At 44.7% G+C, this 25,065-nt stretch overlaps 1 protein-coding gene across 14 annotated transcripts in view; it reads left to right on the top strand.

Moving 5' to 3' along the window:
* EBF1 (EBF transcription factor 1) overlaps positions 1–25,065 on the top strand; it is a 384,748-nt gene that overhangs the window by 356,444 nt on the left and 3,239 nt on the right. For 10 of the 14 annotated variants that reach the window (XR_007191188.2, XR_003319508.4, XM_026510881.4 and 7 more), the window contains exons 12-15: positions 10,465–10,530; positions 11,518–11,695; positions 12,282–12,461; positions 16,176–16,370. Coding sequence is in view for 12 of the 14 variants with exons in the window: in XM_026510881.4 (XP_026366666.1) it covers positions 10,465–10,530; positions 11,518–11,695; positions 12,282–12,461; positions 16,176–16,370 (619 nt within the window). In the remaining 2 variants the exon portion in view is untranslated. The remainder of the gene's footprint in view (positions 1–10,464; positions 10,531–11,517; positions 11,696–12,281; positions 12,462–16,175; positions 16,371–25,065) is intronic. The other 4 variants (XM_048224418.2, XM_048224417.2, XM_048224416.2 and 1 more) reach the window with 1 other exon arrangement.

Below are 25,065 nucleotides of genomic sequence, written 5' to 3'. Positions count from 1 at the left end.
TAAATCAGCCATTTAGTGGCTCGGTTGTGCACTGCATTGTGCCAAATATTATTCAGTTCAACTGCACACTTGCAGAACTGAAATTCAGACTCCAGTCACAGGCACTGTTTTTGCTCAATGGAGAGACAAGACCCAAAACCACCCTCCCTAAAGAGCGTTCGTGTTTATCGATTCATCATAAATACAGAGCTGGGGCAAAATAAAACTGGAGTCGGCTGTATACAATGTATTCTAATTATGCTTTTATTGTTTTAGTCTTTATGCAAAGACTATCAGTGATTCAAAACCTGCAGTTGCATCAGTGAAAATACAAATAAGAAATCTTTGCATAACCACATTGCCTGTTAGCAGAAAAGAGGATGAGTAAGGGTTTCAGAAAAGGGTAAAGAAAAAACTTTCATCTTTATCTTCCACACCGTGACACTGGCTACCCTCTCACCTTGGTCATTCATTTATTTTTGTCATTTGAAGAAACTCTATTGGTGTTTTATCCAGGAACCAAAATGACTTGACTCAGACAAAAATACAGAAACAAAAGCAAATCGTATGGGATATTTAACTCTTAGAAAAAGCACACGAGTTTGAATACAAGAAGCATTTTTGTCTCTGCGTTCTCTTGTCAAAAACACAAACTATGGAATGCAGCCCCCTTTCCTCCTCTTTCCCCTGTATCCGCCAGAAACCTTACAGACAGATTCCACCACCTATTTTGATAACGTGCTCACGTTAGAGGCTTGATGGCCCCTCTTCTTACGCCTCTTGTATCAGGGGAGCTTAGCCTCGTTCCGCGCACCCCCTGAAACTGAATAGAGGATCGCGTATGGGGATTAGGAGTATGCATTTTTGAGGGGAGGAAGATTGTAGCTTCATTTAAAAAGCCCATGATCCTCGCAAGAGCTATAATTTTCCCTTCTTTATCTTACCTTTGACTTGTTTTTCTGTAAAGTTACTCCACTGGTCATTTTTGTATCAGGTCCATTTTAGAGATGAGGACACTGAGGCTCAGAGAGGCCAAGTAATCTGCTCAAGCTTACGCATCTGGTAAATGCAGGTTTTCTACCTCACCTGACTTCCTCACTGTTAGTCTGTTCAGAATCTTCCAGTATTCTGCAAATAGGACTGCTTCTCAAACAGCACTCAAGGCACGTAATGCACGTTGACTCTAAGAATGCATATAATTTACCGAAGTTCTCTGGACAATAAGAGGAGGCTGTCAATATTAGTGCTGGCTAATATTGTTCAATGAAGCACTAACTAACTGTATGTCTCCTGAGCCAGGTGCTGACATTAACCCTGCTTTACAGATGAGGAAACAGAGGCATGCATTTACAATGCTAGTAAGCGCCAGAGCATGGATTTGAGCCAACGACGTTGAACCCCAGAGCTAGCATCCCTAAGCACTGCCCCTTAGAATTAAGAAAAAGGAATTTTAAGAAAAAAAAAAAGGCAATTTTGCAATCCAATCCTAAAAAATTTCTCAAGCTTGGCCAGGGCTGGGGGGGTGGAGGAAGAGGGAAATGGTAGCATGGACTGAGGTTAGCTCAGAAAGGGCTGAGCCAAGCAAAAGTGGCAGCTGGCAGTGCGAATTAAAAACATGCACATACAAACATTGGAGATAATTCTTTTTCTCTTTAGCAGCAGAGTCATTATATTCGGGACTTGTAATATCAGTTACTCCATAGCTGAATCCTGGAACCTCTTTCGAGTTCTTTTTTCGCACTGAGCTCCTGATGAGGGTGACCACGTTTATCCGACTTCACATCACACCCCGTAGGCAGGGGCATTGAATATAGTTACTCATTAGTTCAGGGCGAAGTCACAGGAGGAACAAGGGGCTAACTCTTGCGTGCCTCCCCACCATCCAAAACCCTCCTCTTGGACTGAAGCCCTTAGAAAGAGACACTAGGAGGTAGGTCTTCAACCTCACTCACTATTTTCAGCCTTGAGTTACACTTCAATTAAGCATCAGAGTAATAAGAACAGCCCCAGCAGTCTCGAGGCAGTGGGTTTTAATTGCGGTTATACTCAGGACCATCTGTAAAGCCTTGGGAATTTACAGATATCATTCGTCTGGAGGTGCATATAATAACTGATGGTGTTCGACAATTTAAGAAGCAAAGCAAACTATATTTTTGCCTCCCTTAGATATGCTTAAAGTACAACATAGCTCCAGCATGCACATCTCACTTAGTCAAGTTTAACTATACGTACTTGTCCAAAAATATAAATATACACGTACATTTGTACACACACACACCAAAGGCACAGACATAGACATACACATACATAGGTATGGCAGTAAATTTCTCTGTTTACTCAGTGGTTCTTCTACTTTCAAACTAGACATTCATTCTGCTTTGCCCTAGGGAAAGGGAATCCACAGCCCAAAGACAAAGAGAAACAGAAGTAGTTAATTTTCGGCTTTTGTGTTTCTAAGAGCCCAGGCCTTGGTGACTTAAAAGATTTTCAAGGGTAATTTTGACTCTAGGCAGTTTTTGTTTCATGTGCTGACTTTACAACCTACCCCTGAAAAAGGCACCTCTGTCCAGAGCCTTCTCTTTAAGCAGAGACTTTTATCCTGATCAGAAAGTCGATTTCCAAGGCCACTCAGCAGGACCTAACCCAGAGCGTCGGTCTTAAACCAGTACAATGAATTGGAATAAGAAGAGCCGCCAGAGGTTACCAAGTTCAGCTCTGTACCTCCAAGCAGGTCATATTCACAAGGGTGCAGACACCATTTTTCACTGTATTTGTGGCGGGAAGCACCCCAGGCTCCCATTCACCAATTACCATGACACCATTTAGAAGAGAATGCCAGGAGACCAAAAAGAGGGGGGAAAGCCATTGTCATAACTCTTCTCAGGAATACCTGGTTTCACAATTTATACTTAACTGCTGACACTTGAAAAGTCGAACATTTTGGTAAAATGAATCAAGCTGTAATGTTTCTTTTATGAGATCCCCTTGCAGGAAAGGGAGGTTTGGCACCTTGCGGAGACCAAGCTTAGTTATCCATCATAGTAGTCAGCTGTCCTAGCCAGCTTCTCAGAGGTCACGCGATCGAACCGACAGCTCTTACAACTATATTATTGCTTACGGAACAGGAATTGGGGCACCAGATAAAAATTACCTGGTCTAATAGGCAGCGAACAATTTTCACTCAATAAAATTATAAGCCAAATCATTCATTTCATAACACTCTGGCTAATTTATTTGTTGACCTTTTATTATCCATAGCTCTTCAGTGGTATTAACTGCAACTCAGACAAAATCTCTTGTTCATTTCACTTCCATTGATTTTTTTTTCCATTGAGGCAATAACGGCTGCTTGAAAACAGCCTTTTTCTTTCCACTGTAAAAGTCAATCATGTAAGTTAGTATGTCTTACGTTGATAGAGCTGCCTTAGCTTACAACCTACTTTAATTTCATGTGATTCAGAAGTCTTCTGTACCATGTTTGCAACAAAGGCACAGCTTTCTGGTGTGCCTCTAGCCACATGGCATGATGGTACATAATAATATGCTTGAGAAGGAAGAGGGCTCTCGTCCCATCCGAACATAAAATCAACTTAAAATTAGAGAAGGTGCCAAACTCCCCCCACATTTTCTTTAGACTGGACTAGAATGCCTTCGGTGCCTTTTGTATTAATAGCAGTAGAGCCTTTCCGATTATTTAATTCCTTTGTTCTGGAAATTTCTGCAAATTTTAATTGTGGCTGGACTTTTATTTTTCTTTAAAGACTATGGGCAATGAGTATGTGCTAGAACGTTCAGTAAGCTTCAGCTGAAGCTTCTTATATAATAAAATACTACGAAGTCTTTAGAATGCAAGGCTGTAAAATATAATTGTTACACATTTGGCATTTTATGCCTCCCTAGAAATAACCACTTGCTACCTACACCTCATCTCTGCTCCTCCTTTCCATTTCAATTTACTCTAAAGTGGTCCTTAGCCATAATGAGAATGCCCCTTTCAACAGAAACATGTTTAATTATATCCATGCTAAATGTAAGTGACTCTTCTCAGTCATAGGGCTTCTGAGTAAAGAGTGCTTAAAGTGTGACACGAAAGGTTTCTAATGATCTGCGGTCAGCTCTCTTTCGAGAAGTTCATATTACCAGAAAAATGAAAAATTTGAGGAATGTCTCAGAGGATCGGAAACTAAACAGTGCTCAAGTATTATTTTGGTTTGTTTTACTCCTTCCCTCCCTGCCCTCATTATATGATTTTTTAGAATGCAAAGTCTGCCATTGTGGAATTTTCCATTTGGCTGAATAAACACGAAGGACGTTGGGATATAAAACTACCCCGCACAGAAATCACCTCTCAGTACAACTAGTATTTATTGTTTTGTACATCGAGCTCTGCGGGGAATGGGCTGCAAGAAACTTCCAATCAGTTTTTCAGCTTTGGGGCGTTCCGATCAGCCGTGTCACCCAGACTTTCAGAAGGAAGCAGGGAAGGAGCTAGACTTAGAGGCTAGTGAGCTGGGTATACTGTCCAAAATCTGGACCTTTTGGTAAACCCTGGAGTGAGGAGACAAATGAAATTCATGCTGATTCCATTGATAGATGTTTATCGCCCATAACCCGGAGTGATTGTGCCGCTCTACTCCATTTTATATTGCTGATATTTGGGCCCATTGCATCTTGAATCCCCTGATAATGCAAAGCAGATTGGTGACAAACGGGTGTCAGGCAAATGTGCAATGACAGAAAGGGATTGTGCTTCTTTCTCAGGAACCACCCAAGTCAACTTGACTTTGTAGTTTAGATTCCATTTTCTTCTACATCCTGCAAAACATTTCCCACTTGAGGGAGCATAAAGCCAAGCCCAGATTATCCTCTCAAATTGCTGAAGTACCCCTGGGCCTTAATTTTATGAGGGGGTCCCCAGAGTCTTCAAAATCTGATTCAGAAATTTGGAATTAATGTTGTGTTGGTAAATGGGTATCCGTCCGGCTTTATGAGTTGGTACATGTGCTCTGAATGTAGGAAAGTTCAGGCCATATCTCCTGCTCATCAGTGTTTGAATTACTCAGAACGTTGAATTGGGTTTATACACGGACGCCATATTGGACAGTTAGACAACCTTCCGTGTCACCCTAGAAGGCTAGATGTGGCCAGTGAATATGAGCTTATTGCCTACATAATTGAAGGAAGACACTGAAGAGAAGATTCACATGGAAGGGGAATAATGCCCAGAGATTTTATTGTCATGAACCCAAAGGAAAGGTGAATTAGCCGTATCTGCATATCAGACATTATATGCCTGGTTCCCAAGACTGTGCAAATACCTAAGTATTTCTAAGGGTCTAAGAGTACAGTTAATAAAAGGCTGATGTACATCAAGACCAACCTCATGTTGCTAGCAGCCTATAACTTGAGATAATGTCTGTACCCAACATGATTCATTATATTAATCACAAAATTAAAATGTAAGCACAAGCCAGCAGGAGTAAAAGAGCAAATTCATAAAAGAAAAAAAAAAGTGGCATAAAAAACCCCCACAGTGATGATGACTTGACCTTGGGGACTTTATATACTGGATTAAAAGGTCTGGAGCCAAATGGAACTCCAAATTTAAGTCTTCTGCTTTTATAAACCAGGCCAAATATATGCCTTTTGTCATTTCATCATATAAATCAAGCATGTACTTTTAAAAATCAGAAACTATCTTAGAATAAACTTTTCAACAGGAATTTCTCAAGGCCGATGGTCTGCTGGACATTGTGCTAGGGGCTTAGAGAAGGTGATCAGATATTCATGGCCTCATAGGGCCTACAGTCTAGTTGTGGAGAGTGAAGACTGACATAGTTAAAATCAGAGCATAATGACCCCACAGCATCCACTGCTATGCTGTGCTGGCTGGAAGAGTCAGCACTCTTTTGCAGAGGGATGAGGGAGATTAGAAGCTGTGGTGAAGGTGGAATTCCTTCTGCTAGAAGAGTGTAATTCTCAAGAGCGCGGGCTGTGGTGCCTAACTCCTGAGATGGAATCCCTGCTCGGCCAGTCGTCAGTTGGGTGGACTCGGGGAAAGTGGGCTGACCTCTCTGAGTCTTAGTTTCCTCATCTGCCAAATGGTGGTATGAACAGCACCTCAAGAGGCTGTCTGTGAAGACTGGATGGGTTCATGTTCCACTTTCAATAAACGGCAGTTATTTTTATCATTAACTGAACAACCAACACCACCTTCATTCCCAGCTTTGGAGGATGAGAAGGCATTGTAAATGGGCACAGACTGAAGCCAGCATTCCAAATAAAGAAAAGGTGAAAGGAGTGAAGGTCTGGAGATGAGAAAGAGCCAACGTTTTGCTTCTAGGCTAGGGAAGACTAGCTAGACCAGAATAGAGAGCAGTTCTTCAGATGTGTAGGGAGAGGAGATTGGATAAAGAGGGTAGAACCAGATGATGGGGAGAATCTTTTGTAAGCCCCTTAGAACCCTGTACCTTAATTCTGGGAGGATAATGTGCTTTGAAAAGTGCTGGAGAGCGATGTCAGTTTGTTGACTACTGGGGCAACTAGAAGCTCAAAAATTATTTGCTAACTGTTGGGTTGCAACATAGGAAGTAAAGATGAATCTTCCTTCTGTATTTGTAGTCCATTCAGCATCTTTATTATAAAGGCTCTGAAACATAAGTAAAAAGACTGTAACAATTATGCTTGAACTATTTCTTGGAGTTGGGTTTCCCCAGTGTTTCTGTAAATTTTAAATAGCTTATCCCCTTTTTTCTTTGCAGAACCCCATTCACATTATCATCAACCAATGGTCATAACAGAACAGGGGAAACCAGGTTTTAACTGTGAGAGAAAATAGATCAGTGAAAGTTATTGTTTTTAAGGAGTAAACATTTTTTGTTTCTTTAAGAGAGGAGATCCAAGGCCATGAAGAGAAAAATAGTCTGACTAAGGATGTAGATTGGAAAACAAGCATTAGCTCTATAAGGAGACTCTGGGGCTTTTCAATAGTTAGGATACCAGTATTTGTCTTCTTTATTCCCTACTGGGATTTTTTTTTTAATCCAAGGATAGGATTAATTATCTTAGAAGAATCTAATCTCTACCTTCATCTTTTAAACTGCAAGCGGGGAGATGTTTTAAACATTATGAAAAGAAGAGAAAATCTCTCCTGACAAATAAATGCCTTGAAAAATTAGATATTAGTACTAGTCAAGTGCTCTTTCTTTTCAGAAATATTAAAATTGCATATTAGAATGGAAGGATCCTTATACTATACTCCCTCCTAATGCCACAAAAAATAAGACTTTAGGAACAATTTCAGAGACAAAAGATTATATGAAACATCCAGTTCTTCCCCTTATGGGAAATTTCTTTCTTTCTTTCTTTCTTTTTTTTAACATCCCAGGCTCAATCATTTCCTAATGTGAAATTACAGATTTTTCAAATTACCATATAAAACTGCGAAAAAATTACACTTGTGACCACAGAAGAGATAGCATACACTATCAATTTGATTTTAAAAGGCATACATCTTTTATACTACCTGTCATTTTTATAATGCCTTTTACAAATTTAATCAATACATTTTAACATTCTATATACTTTAAGTGCAATATACAATAAATATTCAAGTTTCATCTTAAACATGCTTTAGCCTTTAAATTGTTAAAACTGCAGTGCCCTTTCAATCTACTTACATAATGTCATAAAATATACATTTCAAGGTAAATGAAGTCAGCTACTTCAATTTAGTCCCTCAAACTGGTAGTAAATGAGAGGTTAACACTATGGTGCCAAACCCATTATTGAGTAAATTTAGCACCTTGGACAGCTCTGTAAAATCTTTATTGCTTTCCTGACCTGCTCGTCATGTTCTGTCTGTGTGTTCAGTGGCTCTCAGCTCTGATTGAAAGGCAATATATTAGATCCCCAACACAAACACGCTTGGGGGCTAGTTCACTGGGAGCGTAATGACATGGAGGTGAGAGCAATTTTCTGGTCACCAAAATCCAAGCACCTTGCAGGTCCGTTGCACTAACTCATAGAGGACCCAGAAATTTCCTTTCTCCTTCCCATTTGCAGAAATAACTAATAGAAGCTGAATCACACTGGCAAAGCTGAACCAAATGTGGGCTGTCCCTTAAATCCCAAAGTCGATACTGCAGTGAAGGACATTTTAAAATGGGCAAGATATCATTTAAGGAAATCACTTTCAGGACAAAAAAGTCCAGGTTCACTCTCCACAAGACCCCTGGTCTGAAGTGGTGCTGGGCTAATGACGCACCTATGGCCATGTACCTAGTGGGAAAGCGCCACCAGCCCCTTGGATAGAAGAAGGATATAACTTTATGAAGCAAGATTTACATGTTTCATTTTCAAAGGATTAAATGGTGATTAGAGCTCTGGGTATTGAATAAGCAGAAAAAGAAACAGTTGGATTGTGTCGTTGGAAACTTTATCATCAAAAATATATGAGAGTAAAATGTATAGCATACACTGGTAGTTGGAATTTTTTCAGGTTTATGAAAACTTCAAAGGTCTTGGAGTTTATTTTGACCTTCCCTCCTCCCTGGTTCTGTGAAATTAATTAAAATAAACACTGATCAGAGTCCTCCATGATAGTGTTCCAAGACTGAAATTCACAAGTGCAGTTTCCAACTGCACCTCATCTCGCTTTTGACAAATAGGAGACTTGCTTTTTTCCTAAAATGAAAAAGAAAGAAAAATACCTTCTCTGCCAAACCCAAACACTGGTATAAATATTTATTTGGAGAAATAAGTGAACGTAAGCCCAGAGAAGTCAAATCTTAGTAAATAAACTAACTTGATCCTATTTTGTTTTAATCTTTCCTAAGAGCCAGATAAAGCCATGAGATTTTAGTGAAAGCAGCACAGGCCGAATTCAATATGGGGATAGGGTTTAGTGTGGCCATACCATGGTAAATTATTAACTGCTGTGGTCAGACAATACTGCAAACAAAAAGTGGCAAATTATCTTGTAGCTTGCTTTAAAAAAAATAAAGAAATTATTTCAGATGTATTGATTCAAACTCCATTGATTATGTAATGCTTTTCACTCCTTATATGAAAAATAACTGAACTGTTTTATAAATGGGGTCTAGCAGCTTAAGGCAAGCATAAATGTTTATTGAGAACAGAAAACCCCTCTATCTCATTTTTGAATTTAGGACATTATATATGTCATAAGTAGTTACTGCAGTATGACAACTATTTTATCTTATATTATAGAAAATTTAAAATTGAAAAATGCTAATATGTATCTAAAAGCTTGTCATTTCAAGAGTTGTTCAAGGATTTTTGAAGAGGCTATGGTGACAGCAAAATGAATGTAATTATATCCCTATTTTCTGATCAGCGTCTAGAGTATATGAAAATCGAACACTGCTGCTTCTCCATGCAGAAATCTATTGTGTAAAATATTTAAAGTTAAACTTCTTTTTGAAACTTTACCCACAGCAAAAAAAAATTGTAAACATATCTTCTTGCAAATCACCTCTGATAATCATGCCACGCCTTTATGTTTGCTTCTCTGATAAGCCTCCATTTTACAAGCTTAACTTGGCTCTTCCTCTTCCAGAATAAATGAATCTGCAGACAATTAGGGCAGAATGAAGAGGGAACGACTTCTTTTGGTTGAAGAAAAAAATTACCACCACACACACTTTTGTAGAGTATGCTATTTATTAGAAATAAACATACAAGCTAAATATGGAAGCCCACCTAAATGAAAAGAGGGAGGCATTTTTTTTCTTCAATTGAAATGAAAAGGAGAGCATATATCTAGGATGAGAATGAATGAGCAAATGGGGAAAATGACAAACAATACTGAAATAGCAAAGAAACGCTATAAAAGAAACAGACTCTGCCAGTCATGAAAATTGGTGCAGAGGGAGCTTCTGGGGGCAGGAGAATCCTTTTGTAAGAGCCTCTGACAAACAGTGCATTGCCTCAGAAATGTGGGTTTACTCCATCACTCCCTTATATCCTGGCTTTGCCACACAAGGGAGATAAACAAAAGAAGTTTAATGCTACATGCTTCTAGTAGCCAAAGATTGATTGGAAATCCCTCGAAAATGACCTGTCTGATAAGGTCATGGTTCCTGGAATAAGCAATTAAGTACTAAATAAACACATCTTAGGGATTCATAACATGCACTGAATGACATCGATTGTAGTAATCTAGTAAAGGACCTCGCAATTGTATTCAGCAATAAACATATGAGTGCTTTACCGCGCCTGTGGCAGACTATCGAGTGATGGATTTTATCTTGCAGTACCAATGATGCTCACCTTTTGACTCAATTAAGTGTGTATGTGAACAGGGATAAATTGGTGATTTAACACCATTCTGGGGTTCCCCGAGCTACTGCCTTTCAAGCAATGCGTTAGCGAAGTATGGCCAGAGGGAACTGGAACGTGATCTTGTGAAAAGATAACAACTGGCCGTCACTCGGAGGACTGCATCTGCTTTTCTCTTGACAGGAAGTCATCCTCAAAAGGGCCGCGGATCTGGTGGAGGCGCTGTATGGGATGCCACACAACAACCAGGTGAGCCGTGCCGGGGCTCGAACCTGCGCGGGCCTCCACGTTCAGCCGAAGAGCGCGGACTCCTCATTGTGTCGAGAAAGGGTGAAAAACATGAAATCCACTTGCATGGGTTCAGTGTCATCCGGACACAACGTGCCAGGCTATTCCGTTCTTCTCTCTTATTTTGTAAATCTTTTATTACCTTTTCTACGGAATCATTTGCCTTACGAGAAGAGGTCTCCATTTAAAACGAATCTTCCCTGGGAATGTGCTTCCTAATTGAGGAAGAGAGTTACTGATGTTTTATTTTATTCCTTTCAGGTTTTCAAGCAAATTTAGGAGGAAAAGGGGGGTTTAATTTCTTCTCCTAAAATGCGTAATAAGGTCTGAATATAATTGTCTGCTTCTATTCACAGAGCAACTCCATGTATATCATTCAGATTGCTCTGGAAACTAGGGGTCTGAGCAATCAGTCACTCCTTTTTTGTGTGTCACTTGAATCAGTGTCCAGGGGACACAGTTCCCCTAATACTCAGGGACACAGGGAGTCACCTACAACCTGCCCTTAACTTTAGCAGGGGTGATGAGCTGTGTGGGGTGTGTGTGTGTGTGTGTGTGTGTGTGTGTCTGTGACACCAGAGTTCCTGTGTGCTACTGGTGGCGAAGGGAAACCCCATGGAGCTGTCACACGCAGTGAGGTAGTATGGAGGGATGGCTAAGACAATGGCCCTTCAAAGTCAGACAAACCAGGTTATGCAGCCCAGCTCTGTCCTTAAATAGGCAAGTGAGCTCTTCACGCCTCTCTGTGCTGCAGTTCCCCCATTTGTGATATGGGCCCGATGATGATGAGACTTGTCCCGGGCTGGCTGAGAGGTTGCGGGAGTGAACGCAGTTAAACCACTGAAAGCCCTGAGCGCCACGCCTGGCACATAATAATCCCTGGAAAAGACGGTGTTCCTGGCAGTGCGACGAGGGCTAGCTGAAGGAGATGCTCCTTTTACTCCGCAGGAAATTATCCTGAAGAGAGCCGCTGACATCGCAGAGGCCCTGTACAGCGTCCCGCGCAACCACAGCCAGCTCCCGGCCCTCACGAACACCTCGGTCCACGCGGGCATGATGGGCGTGAACTCCTTCAGCGGACAGCTGGCTGTCAATGTCTCCGAGGCGTCGCAGGCCACCAACCAGGGTCAGGAGCCTGCTCTCCTCGCTCCCCCTCTCCCTGCCCCTTCTTCACGCCCCCACCCCCGCCCCCACCGCAGACCCCACCATTTATTTGGCAGGAAACAGTTTTTATTTAAAAACATCTTTTTTCCCCCAAAAGGGGGGCCTCCTAGTCTGTATCCGATACCGCTGTAGAATTCGGGCGATAGCCGCGGCGAGTGGCGGCGCGCCGTCGGAGGCTAGAAAGCTCGCCCTCAGCCATCTCTCCGTTTGACTTTTCACCATAAACCGTGAATGACAGATCGCCCAGAGGCTTGGAATTAAAGTTCTGAGGGGCCAAAGCACATCATCCTCGCCCAGGGAATAGGAACCTGTTAACTCCAGGGTACATCTCTTAGATTGGGATTTATTTCTGCTCCAAAATGATAATTTATAGGCCCTGCATCGCTACTTCTCACGGCCCCGCTAAGTATTTACGATCTAAGAAACGTGTGTGTTGCTCGCTTCCCATTTTAATCACGGAGCGAGCGCCACCACCCCACGCGCATGAATCACCCCGGCCCTTCCCGAGCCCCTCCACCCTCACCCCCGGTTTTGCGCCCACCCCTCAGGTTTCACCCGCAACTCAAGCAGCGTGTCACCACACGGGTACGTGCCGAGCACCACCCCGCAGCAGACCAACTACAATTCCGTGAGCACGAGCATGAACGGCTACGGCACGGCCGCCATGTCCAATCTGGGCGGCTCCCCAACTTTCCTCAACGGCTCAGCTGCCAACTCGCCCTACGCCAGTAAGTAGACGTGCGCGCCCTGCGGTGCCGAAGGCTGTGCTCCGGGCGCTGGCGTCGTGCACCCAGGCCGCGCGAGGACAGGCGCCCTTGGTCCCCCGCAGACATCTCTGCCCTCCCTCGCTCACCTTCCTCGGCCCCAAGTCTCTCTGGTTGTCAGAGCTTTGCTAAAAGCCAGAGCAGCAGGGGGATGTCATCAGCAGAACCCAAGCTTCGAGTCCAGCGGAGATGGGTTTGACACCTGCTCCTGCCAGTGACCGACTGGCGGCCCTGTACAAGTTCTCTCCTCTCCAAGCCTCAGTTTGCTCATCTGTAAAATGGGGAGGGAATGAACACCCACCCCATACAGTCGTTGTGAGACTTTGAGAAAATAATGCATGTCATGAGCTTGTTCTGATGCGGGGCCCACAAGAGGCACAGTCAGGAAATCGAAATCATCACGATGACGGAGGGATCGGAAGAGGGGCTGCTAGTGCAGCATGGGCACCGGGCTGACACTTAACATCTCTCCCTTTAGGAATAAGGACTCCTTTGGTTTTGTTTGTTTCTTTAATGCCCGGAACTTTTCCCCCTTTGTGCTTGATGTGTATTAGAAAACAAACAACAGCAACGACAAAAAACAACAACAGAAATATTTTTCCCCAAAATCTGGCAAGATGAAAAAAACACACATACACAAGAATTTTTATTTATTTATTTATTTATTTATTTATTTATTTATTGTGCCTAGTCCTTGCCTTAAAGAAGTTTAGCTTCAAGAGTTTTGGTACACCATTTAGATTGCATCTAAAGAACCTCAGGGAACTGGCATCTTTACATATAAAATGTCCTGGTTGTGTCTTTACAATCTCTCCATCTGCTCTGAGGATCTGTACAGAGATAACCAGGTTTATCTTGGACAGTGTGGGTAACTTCTGTTTTGTGAAACGAGGCCGCACTCTTAGACGTTTGTGGAATGATAGAAGATGTGTTGTTAAATGAAATAATACTCATGATTTTTTTAAAAAAGAGTCTTAGCTAAAAAAACCTAAAAACCGTGCTATCTCTAATGGTGGAAATGTGCTGTGTTCTAATCCTTTGAAAGAGGAAAGATCATTCTTGGCCTTTGAGAGAGGTTATTTCTGAAAGGAATACTTAGGGCCTTTTATTTTCTTGGTGAATTTTTATGCTCGGTGTGGGCTAAATTTTATATTTCCACTTTATCTGTTCGGAATCAGCAGCTTTTTGAATGTTTAAAATTCCCCCAAATAATCTGCATACATTATGTCTGCCGCTTGAGTCAGTGGGACCAGTTTCAGGATTTCGATCCATCGAAAGATTGTTTTTCATAGATCTATCATTTCAGTGTTCTCCCATCTACTCAATCAGAAAATGTTTCAATCATGACCTGAAAATTAAAAGGTGGCATTCTTAATTAAATCAATAAACTAATTGCTATATGGTAGCAATTCAATTTAGGGGCTTGGATTGCTGTCTTCCCAAGCCCGTGCAGACACCCAGCAACTTCAGCCTGAGATTGCATCTGTCAGACTGTGAAACTTCCAACATTTAATTTCCATTAATTGATTTCCTCAGTGCTCACAAATATAGTATTAAATTCTCAAATAGGCTCTCAGATGGGACGGTTTTATCTGCATAAATGCAAATAAAACAATAAACACAAAGCCCAGCTGATTTGAATTTTTGCCTCCATAATATTTAATTATTCATAAACCACTCATGTTGAAAAATTCCAAACAGAATAAAAAATAAAATAAGACATTGCACTGGTGAACACACTTTGTGGTGTGGAGGCTGATAACTAATAATGTTATAACAAATGGAGCTGCTCGGCTATATTTCACCCTTTCCTCTGTTAACCACCCCCTCAAACTCCCCACCTCTAAATACACATAATGATCGCATTTGCCAACGAGATTAATTGCCTTCCTCAGTGAACCAGCAGGATTTCAAGTCTACGAATATTTAAAAATCAAACCTCCAGTGCAGGAGTTTTGCAATTTAAATGGGTGTTATTATTGAGCGTATTTTCACATTTACAAATCCTAAGAGATGTATAAAAATGCTGGCCTCATTAAAAGAAAAAGTACAGTGTAGAATGTGTTTGTGGAAACTCTGAGGCTGCGGCCGGTGTTCTGCTCCGTCAAGCATTCAGTGCCTTTGGATTGGGTAGAGCCGAGGGCTGATTCCAAGGGGTCACTTCCCCCTGATGGCGGTTGCTGCCTAGACCCATTTGATTCCCACGTCCCTCCTTCTGCAGCCTGTAGGCCAAGGGAAGCAATCTAGATTGCGGTGGGCTCATGGGAAGGGGGCCTTTCCCCCTGGGGATCTGTTTCTTTCGCACGGGGCGTGGAGTGGAAAGGACGCTGGATCTGGGTTTGGTTCCTGGCTTCACCGCGTTCCGGCTCTGGCCCTTGGGCATGTCACTAAACTGTTTCCTGAGTCTCAGCTTGACTGGTTTGCTCAGGTGTAAAAAGGCTGTGACTTAAGGTTGCTTTGACAGTGACATAAGCCGAAAAAGACATGAAGATTCTTGTGAATGATAAAGCAATATGTAATGTTTATTACATCATGGGGAAAATAACACAGTAGGAGGAAGTACTTAGAATTTGAATTAAATGCCTGAAAATCACTGGCACAATTCATACTTTTCCCCAGGAGACGGAGGACATAGAAGGTGAGTGTATGAAAATACTGGTCTAGAGTGGGGAGGACTCACCGTGTGCAAAATCTCTGTCTCCTGACGTAACCGTGAGATGATTAGCAACTAACGAGCTATGCATGGCCGGGCTGCAAGGCCTGTGGTCAGTGGAGAACGTGCATCCACCAAACTCATGTCTCCAAGCAGCTAGGTTTTCTCCCTCCATGAATTGCCAAAATTCTCCCATCACTGATAAGCCCCATCCCCACTACCACTCCACTGTATTTACACAAAGCTCCTATCCTGCTGCTTATTAATTCACAAGCATTCATGCACAGCTCCATGGGGGAGAGAAAGAATTTGGAACTTTGACTTGTAGTTCTGCATTACCCACAGATATTGCCTCTGGCAGTCCATTTATCCACGTGGCCTCCTACCTGTATCTGTGTGTGTGAAGCACTCAGGCATGGTCATATCTTTACGGAGCTCGTAGCTTCACGGGGAGAACAGGGACACCTACACACCACTGTCTGTCAGGGCTTCAAGTTGGAATCCTGGCACTGCCTTCAACCTACCCTTCTTCCTCCCACCTCTCATTCCATCGCTGACCACACTGTCTCGGGCTGGCTTCTTCCTGCGTCTTATATTCCCAGCCCCTTTGCTAGAACCTTAGTTTAGGCCCCACCTGGCATGCTTCCCTTGACACCTCCCCCAGGAAGCCTTCCTTGGTTCTCTTCCCTGCCTCTGCAGAGCTGGCCATGCTCACCTTTGTCATTATGTGCTACCCTATCCCTTATAAGAGCACTTTTGTTTCATGGCCTGGGATGCCCCAGTGCCTAGCACACTGCCCGGCACATAGTAGGCCCACAAGAAACACATAAAAGATCACCACCACCAACAGGTAGCCCGTGCCAAGCACCAAGTGATGAAAGCAGAGAATATCCCAAGAGTTCAGGGAAGGCTTGTGCTGGAAGGGCGGCCTGAGCAGGGTGGTGGGGTGAAGGGCAGAGCTGAGCTGCCTCATCTCAGGATGCCAGGAGAGGCGCTGATTTTCCCTTTCCCATTGCCCCACCCAGTCGTGCCATCCAGCCCCACCATGGCCTCCTCCACAAGCCTCCCCTCCAACTGCAGCAGCTCCTCGGGCATCTTCTCCTTCTCACCAGCCAACATGGTCTCAGCCGTGAAACAGAAGAGTGCTTTTGCGCCAGTCGTCAGACCCCAGACCTCCCCGCCTCCCACCTGCACCAGCACCAATGGGAACAGCCTGCAAGGTAAGCCCCATCTAGGCCAACAGGATGCCCTGACTTCACCCTCCCAGGGCCTGAAGCAGATGCGTCACTGGTGCAAGGGATCAGCCTTGGCCTGGCCCGCTTCTCTCTGCCCTCCTTTTGTTTCTTCCTTTGTGTTCACTCTCCTTGGCCCTGGCCCCCGGCCCCACACATCCCTTCTCTGCTGGAGTTGCCTGAGCTGTCCTCTTTCCAACTCCAGCAATTCTGCTCAGGCCCAGGATTTGCTTCAGAATACTATTTCCACTTACTAATATCATCATTTCTCTTTTCTCCTCTTTCATTCCCTGTGGTCGTCATAATCAGACCAGTCTTTTGTGGACTCTAGCAAGTTCTCCACTGCAGGGTCTCTCCCGGGACTGGCCTTCTCCTGAAGTAGGTCACTCAACCTTCCCTTCCTGTTGCCTGTGTCAGAGTGAACGTGTGTGGGGCTGATCATGGGGAGTGGGTGAGCCATGGCCTGACCAGAGCCCTGAGGTTAGAGCATTGTCGACCAAAGGCCCAGACTGACTGCTGGGAACCAGAAACCCCAAATTGTTACTAGAGTATTCTGGCTCATATTAAAATTGTTCCATTTTGTGGTCCCCATCATGGAGTATGGAAAATAAGAGTCACCAAGAATTGAGGTGACCTCTCAACTCATTGAGGAAAAAGAACCCTACCCTTTTAAAACGGGGCCGCCGCATGTCACGTTTTTCTCATGTGCTGGCACTGTTGACCTGCACGAACTCATTCACCCCTCACAGAAGGATTGTGTGCTGGGCCTTCGAAGCCCCTACTTTACAGATGAGAAAACTCAAGGTTAGGGAGGTCATGAAATTGTTCGACTTCCGGCAGTCCTGTGCAGCAGAAGCTGGCTTCAAACTCAGGCTCCAAAATTCTTCTCCTCTTTCCATCTCCCAAGCACTGTATCACTCAGAGGGGGCAAAAAGGATGCACCCAGGATTCCTAAGGTAGCTGCCAGGGAAGTAAGATCAATAAAATAATCAGCTCCCATTTATTTAGCCCTGAACCGTGTGTCAGGCGCTGTGCTCAGCACTGAGCATGTTTTATCTTATTTAATCCTCACAACTACCTGGTGAAATATGAGGATATTATGGTGTCCATTGTCCTGAAGATAAAGCTGAAGCTTAAAGAGAGTAAATACCCTCCCATAGGCCTAGCCCGTAAATGGTGGAGATGAATGTAAACCCCACAGGGTCTGCGCCCCTAACCCCTAGCCCCCGCAGCTCCCCACAGTGCCTTTCCTCAGTGGTCGCCATGCCACCTTCACTGACGGAGGTCGGCCATGGGGGGCGGGCGGGCTCAGGAGGGTGGCGTACCTCTCTGGCATCTCTCAGCCCTGTCTCCTCTGTACGTGTATATATTGTACTGTATGTTACGTATATGTATAGTATTTGTGTTATTTCTACAGAGTACACGGGGACTCTGTACGGGATGCTTTACCTGATACAATCTTCTATGGATTCTTCCAAAGACCCTATGAAATCAGTACTATTCCCTTTACAGAGGCCCAGTTTGCTCAAGGTCACACAGCTAGTTCTGATAGAGCCAAAATTGAACCCAAACTGTGTGATTACAGAACCTGAGCTCCTAATCACTCTGACTTTCTGACTTTCTGACTCCAGACAAGCTCTGCTAAACATGCTTCAGAAACCTGCTGGCAAATGTGGCCAGCGCAGCCCAAGTCATGCCCCGAATAACACGCTCATGGCCTCCCTTGAACAGCATTGGCAAAGCCCTCTGAAAGGGCAGAGGAAAATAATCTGAACTACGTTTCGGGCACCATTACTCACAGTGGGTCATGCCCACCTCCACACAGGGGAGCCACCCATTCACACACATCTGAGTCTGTTTCAGCTGAAAATAATGCTTTGTCACCCTCAGTACCCCTCTGGCTGGCAGACTAAGGCTATAATGCTTAGGTGAATATGACTTACAGTGGGTTTCAATGAGGATAAAACCTGTGGAAACAGAAATCTGCCATTCCTGAGCTGCCTATCACAACCCTCACTGAAACATAAACTTGATATCAAAATAAGGTAGAATGGGGTTTGTGATCAGCAGCTGAGAGGCGGTACTTGGGTTGGGAAGCAGAGGCCTGCAGCTCTTCGGAGGTCAGCAGCTGGATCCCCGGCCCACGGCGACTTAGCGGACAGCCCTTCTGCAAGGCCCAGTGTCTCTGCCAGCGTGTGCCCCGAGGAGGGAGCAGGAAGGGACAGAACACAGGGACTCAGCCCAGACCATAGAATGTCCCTAGATTTAGGGAACATCCGGTGGGGGGTGGGGGGGTGTGTGCGCGCGCACGTGCAGGTGCTCGTAAGTAATAATGAAGCCGCTTCAAGACAGGGACTCATACAAAATTTGTTTACTTGTCATCCGGGGCATTTCTAACCCAAGTCTGCACAGGTTCCAGAAGTACAGAGGCTGATCCCCCTGTTCTGATTAGCAGCCGGATCGCCTCCTCTCCACCACATTTCTCACACGTAGCTGCACACTGGGGGGGTTCAAGGTGAAATTCAGGGACACGCTTTGTGCTGGATTTGCTATTGTGGACGACATCGCCCTTGCCTCCTGTTTGAGCATGTGTCCAGGAGATTCTTCCTGATGGTTTTTGTTTTTCCAGTACCGTCATGTACCAAACGGCTCTTGAGGGCTGGCCTGGGAGGAGGAATGAGTAGAGAAATTAGAGTAGAGAAATTAAAGTCGAATCCACTGACACCATGTTCCTTGAAGCTGCCCTGTCTGTCTTGCCGCCACTCCATGCCCAAGCACCGCCCTCCCCAGGCGGGGCCCATACACCTGGGATTGCACCTTGGCCCTCCGAGCACCACCCCTGCTGTAAGGTGCACCCACCATTGCTTCCACGGAGCTCCTGCCTAAGGCCTTGGGGTGTCCCCTGGAGAAAGGGACATTGAAACAGTGGGATCCGAGACCTGTAACTAAAGAATGACCTCATCGTTAGTTTTCTGAACTCTGCTTGTCTATAGAGAAAGGACGTAGGCAGGTTATAGAATGGCGGGGAGCGGGGAGAGCCTCTGAGGTTACCTTCCTCCTTCTCCTTCTCATTGTTACAGTGATTTCATTGGGACCCACCTAGTTCAGAACTGTGATCATTAAGACAGGGCAAGTGATAAAGGAAGAGTTGGTTAAGCAAGTGGACTGTATAAATAAGATCAGAGGTGACACGTTTAGGCTGTTTGCAGGTTTTAAAGGCCTGTGTACCCCTACCTGCCGCTCTACTAATTGGACAACCGTCCGGGACTTTTAGCCAGCTCCTTAAAGGCCTTTCCCCAGGAGCCCCGTCTTGGCCTCCTCTGGTGACTGCGTGCATGTTTATTCCCCAGTGAACAGGCACTGCAGTCTCACGTGATGGTGATGACAATGGTCACAGCTACTGCCATGGGAGGGCTTGTTCCCAGCTGGGCTTCTGCATTATCTCGTTCCCAGCCGCCCTTGGTGTAGGCTGCTTGTTGTCCCCATTCTACAGATGCAGAAACCGAGCCTTAGAGCCAAGATGGCTCATCCAGAGTTACACAGCTGGCAAACTGGGAGAGCCTGGGGTGAAAACCCTAGTGGACCGAGACTGTCGTGAAGTGTGCTCTATGGTCAAACTGTCGTGAAGCCGCTGGGTTAGGCCCAGGTGGACTACAAAATCCTGGCCTTACAATCGCTCCCTGTATGAAAGGAAACACAACACCACAGTAAGGCAGACAGGTCTGTCTGGGAGAGGCTGGGCACCCACCTGTGGAAGTTCAGAGGAGGGAAAGGTCAGGGAGAATTCAGAACAACCTCATGGGGAAAGCTGCCGCCGAGCCGGACCTCGGATGAAGGCCAAGGAGGGTCAGGCGGAGGGAGACGGGGAGGGGCATCTGAAGCAGAGGATTAAAGATAACTGGAGCCAAAGAGTAACGTGCAGTAACCAGCAAGCCGCTGGCATCCTGGGGCATGGAGGCCGAGCAGTGGGGTGAGGTTGAACAAGGAAGTCCTTACATGGAAGCCATACATTCCATTCTTTTTTTTTTATTGATAAAATACTATTATTTAATATATAGCCTATATTAAAACTTCATCTGCTGTCCCACTAGATTCTTTCCATATACTTTATAATTCACAGCTTCTCCTGTGGTCCCAACTGGCTTTCTCTCCCAGGTAGATAAAGCCTTGGACAAATTACCATATGTCTGAGAAATTTTTTTTAGGATAAAGCAACTCTTATCTCAGCACTCTGAAGTCTCACAAGATATGCTGTTAAAAAATATTTTAAATTTTGTGGTCAAACAAATCTAGAAAGTGGTGCTTATTGAATCCCAGTCCTGGAGAGCCACAGCGCACCTGAGTTCATTAAAGGCTCTGAGACAGACATCCTGCAGTTAAACAAAAAAAGAGCATTCCATTTAGTTCTCTAAATTTATTTGCCCAGAGAACCCTTTTCTGAATGTTAAGACCAATTAACATCCCATGAAAAACTTTAGAAAATGTGGCTGTATTTTTTTTTTTTTTAAGATTTTATTTATTTATTTGACAGAGGCAGCCAGCGAGAGAGGGAACACAAGCAGGGGGAGTGGGAGAGGAAGAAGCAGGCTTCCAGCAGAGGAGCCTGATGTGGGGCTCGATCCCATAATGCCCTGAGCCGAAGGCAGACGCCCAACGACTGCGCCACGCAGGCGCCCCATGTATTTTGGATTTAAAGAGAAAATGCAGAGGCATCTTCTTCCATTCCCATCTAGGTTAAGTCATTGATAAATCCTAATCCCGACTCCCCAGGTGTGTCTATTTTCATAGGTCAAAGACTTGAGTGACCCACTCTGCTCAGCCATTGTCCTGGAGACGTCCTCTCCCTTCTCCAAAGGCTTATGCCCCCTAGAGCATGGATTCTATGCAATTTCAGGCCTCAGAGGGCTTCATTAATCAAGAGAGAGGCAGCCCCAAGGAGGCTGTCAGCATGCCATTGGACCTCCCTGCAGTGTAGTGATTTTAAACCCTAACCATGTCCTGGACAGTCCCTGCAATGAAAAATTAAAAAAAAAAGACCAGAGTGATGTCACAGAAATTGTACCTACATGGTGATTTTTTTTTTTCTTTTCTCACCTTGTTGAAGTTCAGGCCGGTGGCCCCACCCGACTCTAGATACCGTGTAGTTCGCCAGCAACCTTGTGGAATCGCCTTTCGCTCTGTGCACGTGCTCCGTCTGTGGAAGATCTGCCCCCCCAACCCGTTCTGTTCCCGATTAGCACATAATTCTTACCCATATGGTGGTTCGAGGAAGACCACATTCCACCCTCTCACTCCAAACTCTCCCAGCCCTGCAAAACTTTTCGTTTTGTCTTTGTTCTTATCAGAATGTGAAAATCATAAGGCAAAATGCATGGCCTTTCACACCAATAGTTTTCTGACCTTCTGTCCGAGAAAGTGGTCACCCAGCTGCCCGGGAAAATGGCAGAACCACCCCGGTCTTATGATGTCTTGTGGTGTTTGGCACGTGTTGCTCTCTGAGAGTGCTGTGTCCTCATGGAAATCTTCACGGCCCCCACTTGGGCAAGTCCGTGTGCCAGCGGCGTTTTTGGAACATTCCAAGCCTCAAACACCCATCCCTCTCACCCACATAACTAGTCTTGAGGATTGCAGCACAGATACAAGAAAAACAGCTCCTAACAACCCAGGAGTTTCCCTGCGATCACGCAGTGGGGTTACTTTATAAAAAGGCCTCTTTAGAGATACAGCAACTCAGAGGCTGCAAGCAGAGATCTTTTCCTAAAATTTATTTATCAGTGAGAGCTCTGCGTTGGGAGTTTAGGAAGTCACAGATGAGACCTAAGGAGCTGTGACCCCAATATTATATGCAGAGTTCAGGGTCTCTTACACCCTGAGATTCCACAGTTTCCATTAGACTCTAAGAGAAGTCTGAGGGCCAACAAAGGCAAGGGAGGAGAGCGTGAGCACGCCAAAGCCACCGCCCTGGGTGCCCTCAGATATGTCTGTCAGCTTGTTTTTAATTTTAACTATTTGCTCAGATGTATAAACTAGGCTCTTTCGTATTTTAAAAAATTCACATTTCCATCTTCTCTTCCAAGAATTCAGAAGATCTGGTGATTGTGAGCAGGCACTTCCGTGCAGCCGCTCTGGGGGTCCCCCTCTAAAGAAGGCCGGCCATGCCCTTGGCAGAGTCCCCTCTATCCCTATTAGTGCACCTTGCTCACTTAGGGTCCCAGTGTGGGCGCTCAGGGCGGTGGAGTCTCTGACCCTATATTCCAGATCCAGCAGCACTGTGAGCTACGGACTCAGTTAGCTTGGATTTATAGCTTTTAATGCGGCCCTAGTGGAGGTTTAATCTAATTAATCTAGCACATTATGCAGGTACAAAACACTGCTAGATTTTTTTTCTTTTCCTGGCCATCCAGATTTAAACAAACAAATAAAAAAAACCCTGATGTTTTCAGGGCCCAATTCATACATGTTGACTGGTCCCACTGACCAAATTAGCAGGAAGCTTGTCAGCTCTCTGCCTTGCACGCTATCGACGCTGCCTGAGCCGCCTGGCTGCTCGATGGGGGCTGCCCTTTAACGCCAGGCGCACAACGTGGGTTCTGGTGGAGGGCAAAGCTTGGACTTGGCGCTCTTGCCAGAGGTTTAGAACTCCCACAGAACGGCCTGTCTTTAATAAGGGTGCCTGGACCCACCTGCAGCCTAGATGAAAGATCCGTAGGGAGGCAGAGCCATGCCGAGCTGTCACAGTGCAGAGCCCCCTACCTCTTGCCTTTGGAGCCACAGCATCTTGAATTCTCACGTTAAGGCTTGGGTTAAAAATCTGAGCTCCCCATTTCCGTCAGATCTAGGGCTCGCTTGAATCTTAGGGGGACTGCTTTTCCAACTGATCCCGAATCTTTGGGGGTTTAAGTTGGTCTGCATTTGGCAAGAGACGCTTCCTGTTTCTAAGAAAAATGGCTTATGAGGGCTTACGAAAAAGACTCCAGGAGCTTTTGGACTGCAAAACGGCTCTTGCAAAACAACATTTGGATGATTTACGTGGACATGAATCAGAAACATGTGGATTAAATTTCCCTGTGAATACAGATGGGTTTAAAAATTAACGGAAAAAGTGTTTGGCAAAATACATTTTTTAATTGAATTTAAAATGTTGGGGGTTGGGGGAGGGGAAACAGGAGGGGTTCGGGGGCTGCAGGGCTCAGAGCCTCACCTGGCCTCCCTGTGTCTGCAGCAGAATTTGAGGTAGTTGGGGTTCTCTGAAAAACAGGCACATTCTTCCGGACATGAGAGTTGGGACACGAAGAGGGCCACTTCCTAGTATCAGTCATCATTGACAAGAACATCAATTTAAATTTAGAATTGCCAATGAGAAGAGAACCATGACTTTCTCTCTCTTCTTTGGAAGCAAAGATGGCTGCCTCTTGCTTCTAATGGACGCGTAGCTCTTCCCTCAACATATTTCAAAGTTGTCATACTGTTTTAACTTTCTTACAGACATCCCTCCATTCTTCACGCTCATCATGTGAAGTATGCTGTATGAGTGGGTGCCTATTTGATATAAGAGGAAACATAGCCCAGAGAAGTCAAACCATTAGCACGAGGTCACACAGCTAGTTTAGCAGCAGAAGGGATGCATGAAAAGTAATGGCAGTAACCTCTATGAGGTCTTTACTAGGAGCTGACTCTGGGCCAAGCACTTCACATATGTTATTTTATTTAAATCTCCAACAACCCTAAAAATATCGCTGCCCTTACAAATACCCTTAACTGCATTTTCTAGCTGAGGAGGCAGGGGTTCAAGGAAACAAGTAACTACTTTGGGGGGATAGGGGGCGGGGGGCAGCCTACTCAGAAAGCAGGAAAGCCAGAGGTGGAAGGCTGACCTATTGGATTCCCTGATTTTCGAAATATCACTGTGTGCGGCCTCCTAACTCAGAACACTTTGAAAGATTTTTTGATTACCCCAGGATCTTACCCCAGCTTTCCTAGGCTATAATTTTCTAGGAACGTGGTCAGACCATTCCAGAACCTTGAATGAAATGGTAGTATAGGAGACACCCTGCAGTTTCATGCAAACCTGCATGAAACTTCCCCGCTTCCTCCATGCTTTCTCCCAGCCTCATTGCCCTGGGAGCAAGGCCTGCAGTGGCTGGCACTTCCTTCTCCTGGGCACGAGGACTGAAATGAAGGCTTCAGCTTGCTGCTTTAGTACCCCGTCTTCGTGCACACACAGAGCACAGGGCCAAGGGGTTTTTGTAGAATTTGCTGGCAGTTGGGATGAACCAGGTTTTGGGGTTTTTTTTTTTTTTTTTTTTACTTTTTTTTTTTTTATATTATGGAAGTAAAGGGGAGGGGGGAAAAAGAGTGACAAATTGAAAATTATCACTATTTTGCAAGGTTTGGAGCCGCAACTTTCCCGGCGGTATTCAAACTATGCAACTTTCCAGTTACGTTTCAAAATTGAAATCAGATTTGGAGGATGTTTAGCCTCTTCCCCTGTTGAAGACACATACACAGGCTGATACATTACCATTCTTAATAAAGTACATGTATATTTTATAACAAAAACTCCTTCCAGGGAAAATGAGAGCACATTGGTGACTAATATTCAACCAACATAGTGGTGTGTGGGTGTTTTTTCCCATCTTTTTTTTTTTTTTTTTTCTTTCCTCGGTGAGAAGCTTGGATGCAA

This window comes from Ursus arctos, unplaced genomic scaffold (genome assembly GCF_023065955.2).
Source record: "Ursus arctos isolate Adak ecotype North America unplaced genomic scaffold, UrsArc2.0 scaffold_15, whole genome shotgun sequence".
NCBI classification, from domain to species: Eukaryota; Metazoa; Chordata; class Mammalia; order Carnivora; family Ursidae; genus Ursus; species Ursus arctos.
Note: the sequence above shows the minus strand (reverse complement) of the source record. Positions and strands in the feature narration are given on the sequence as shown.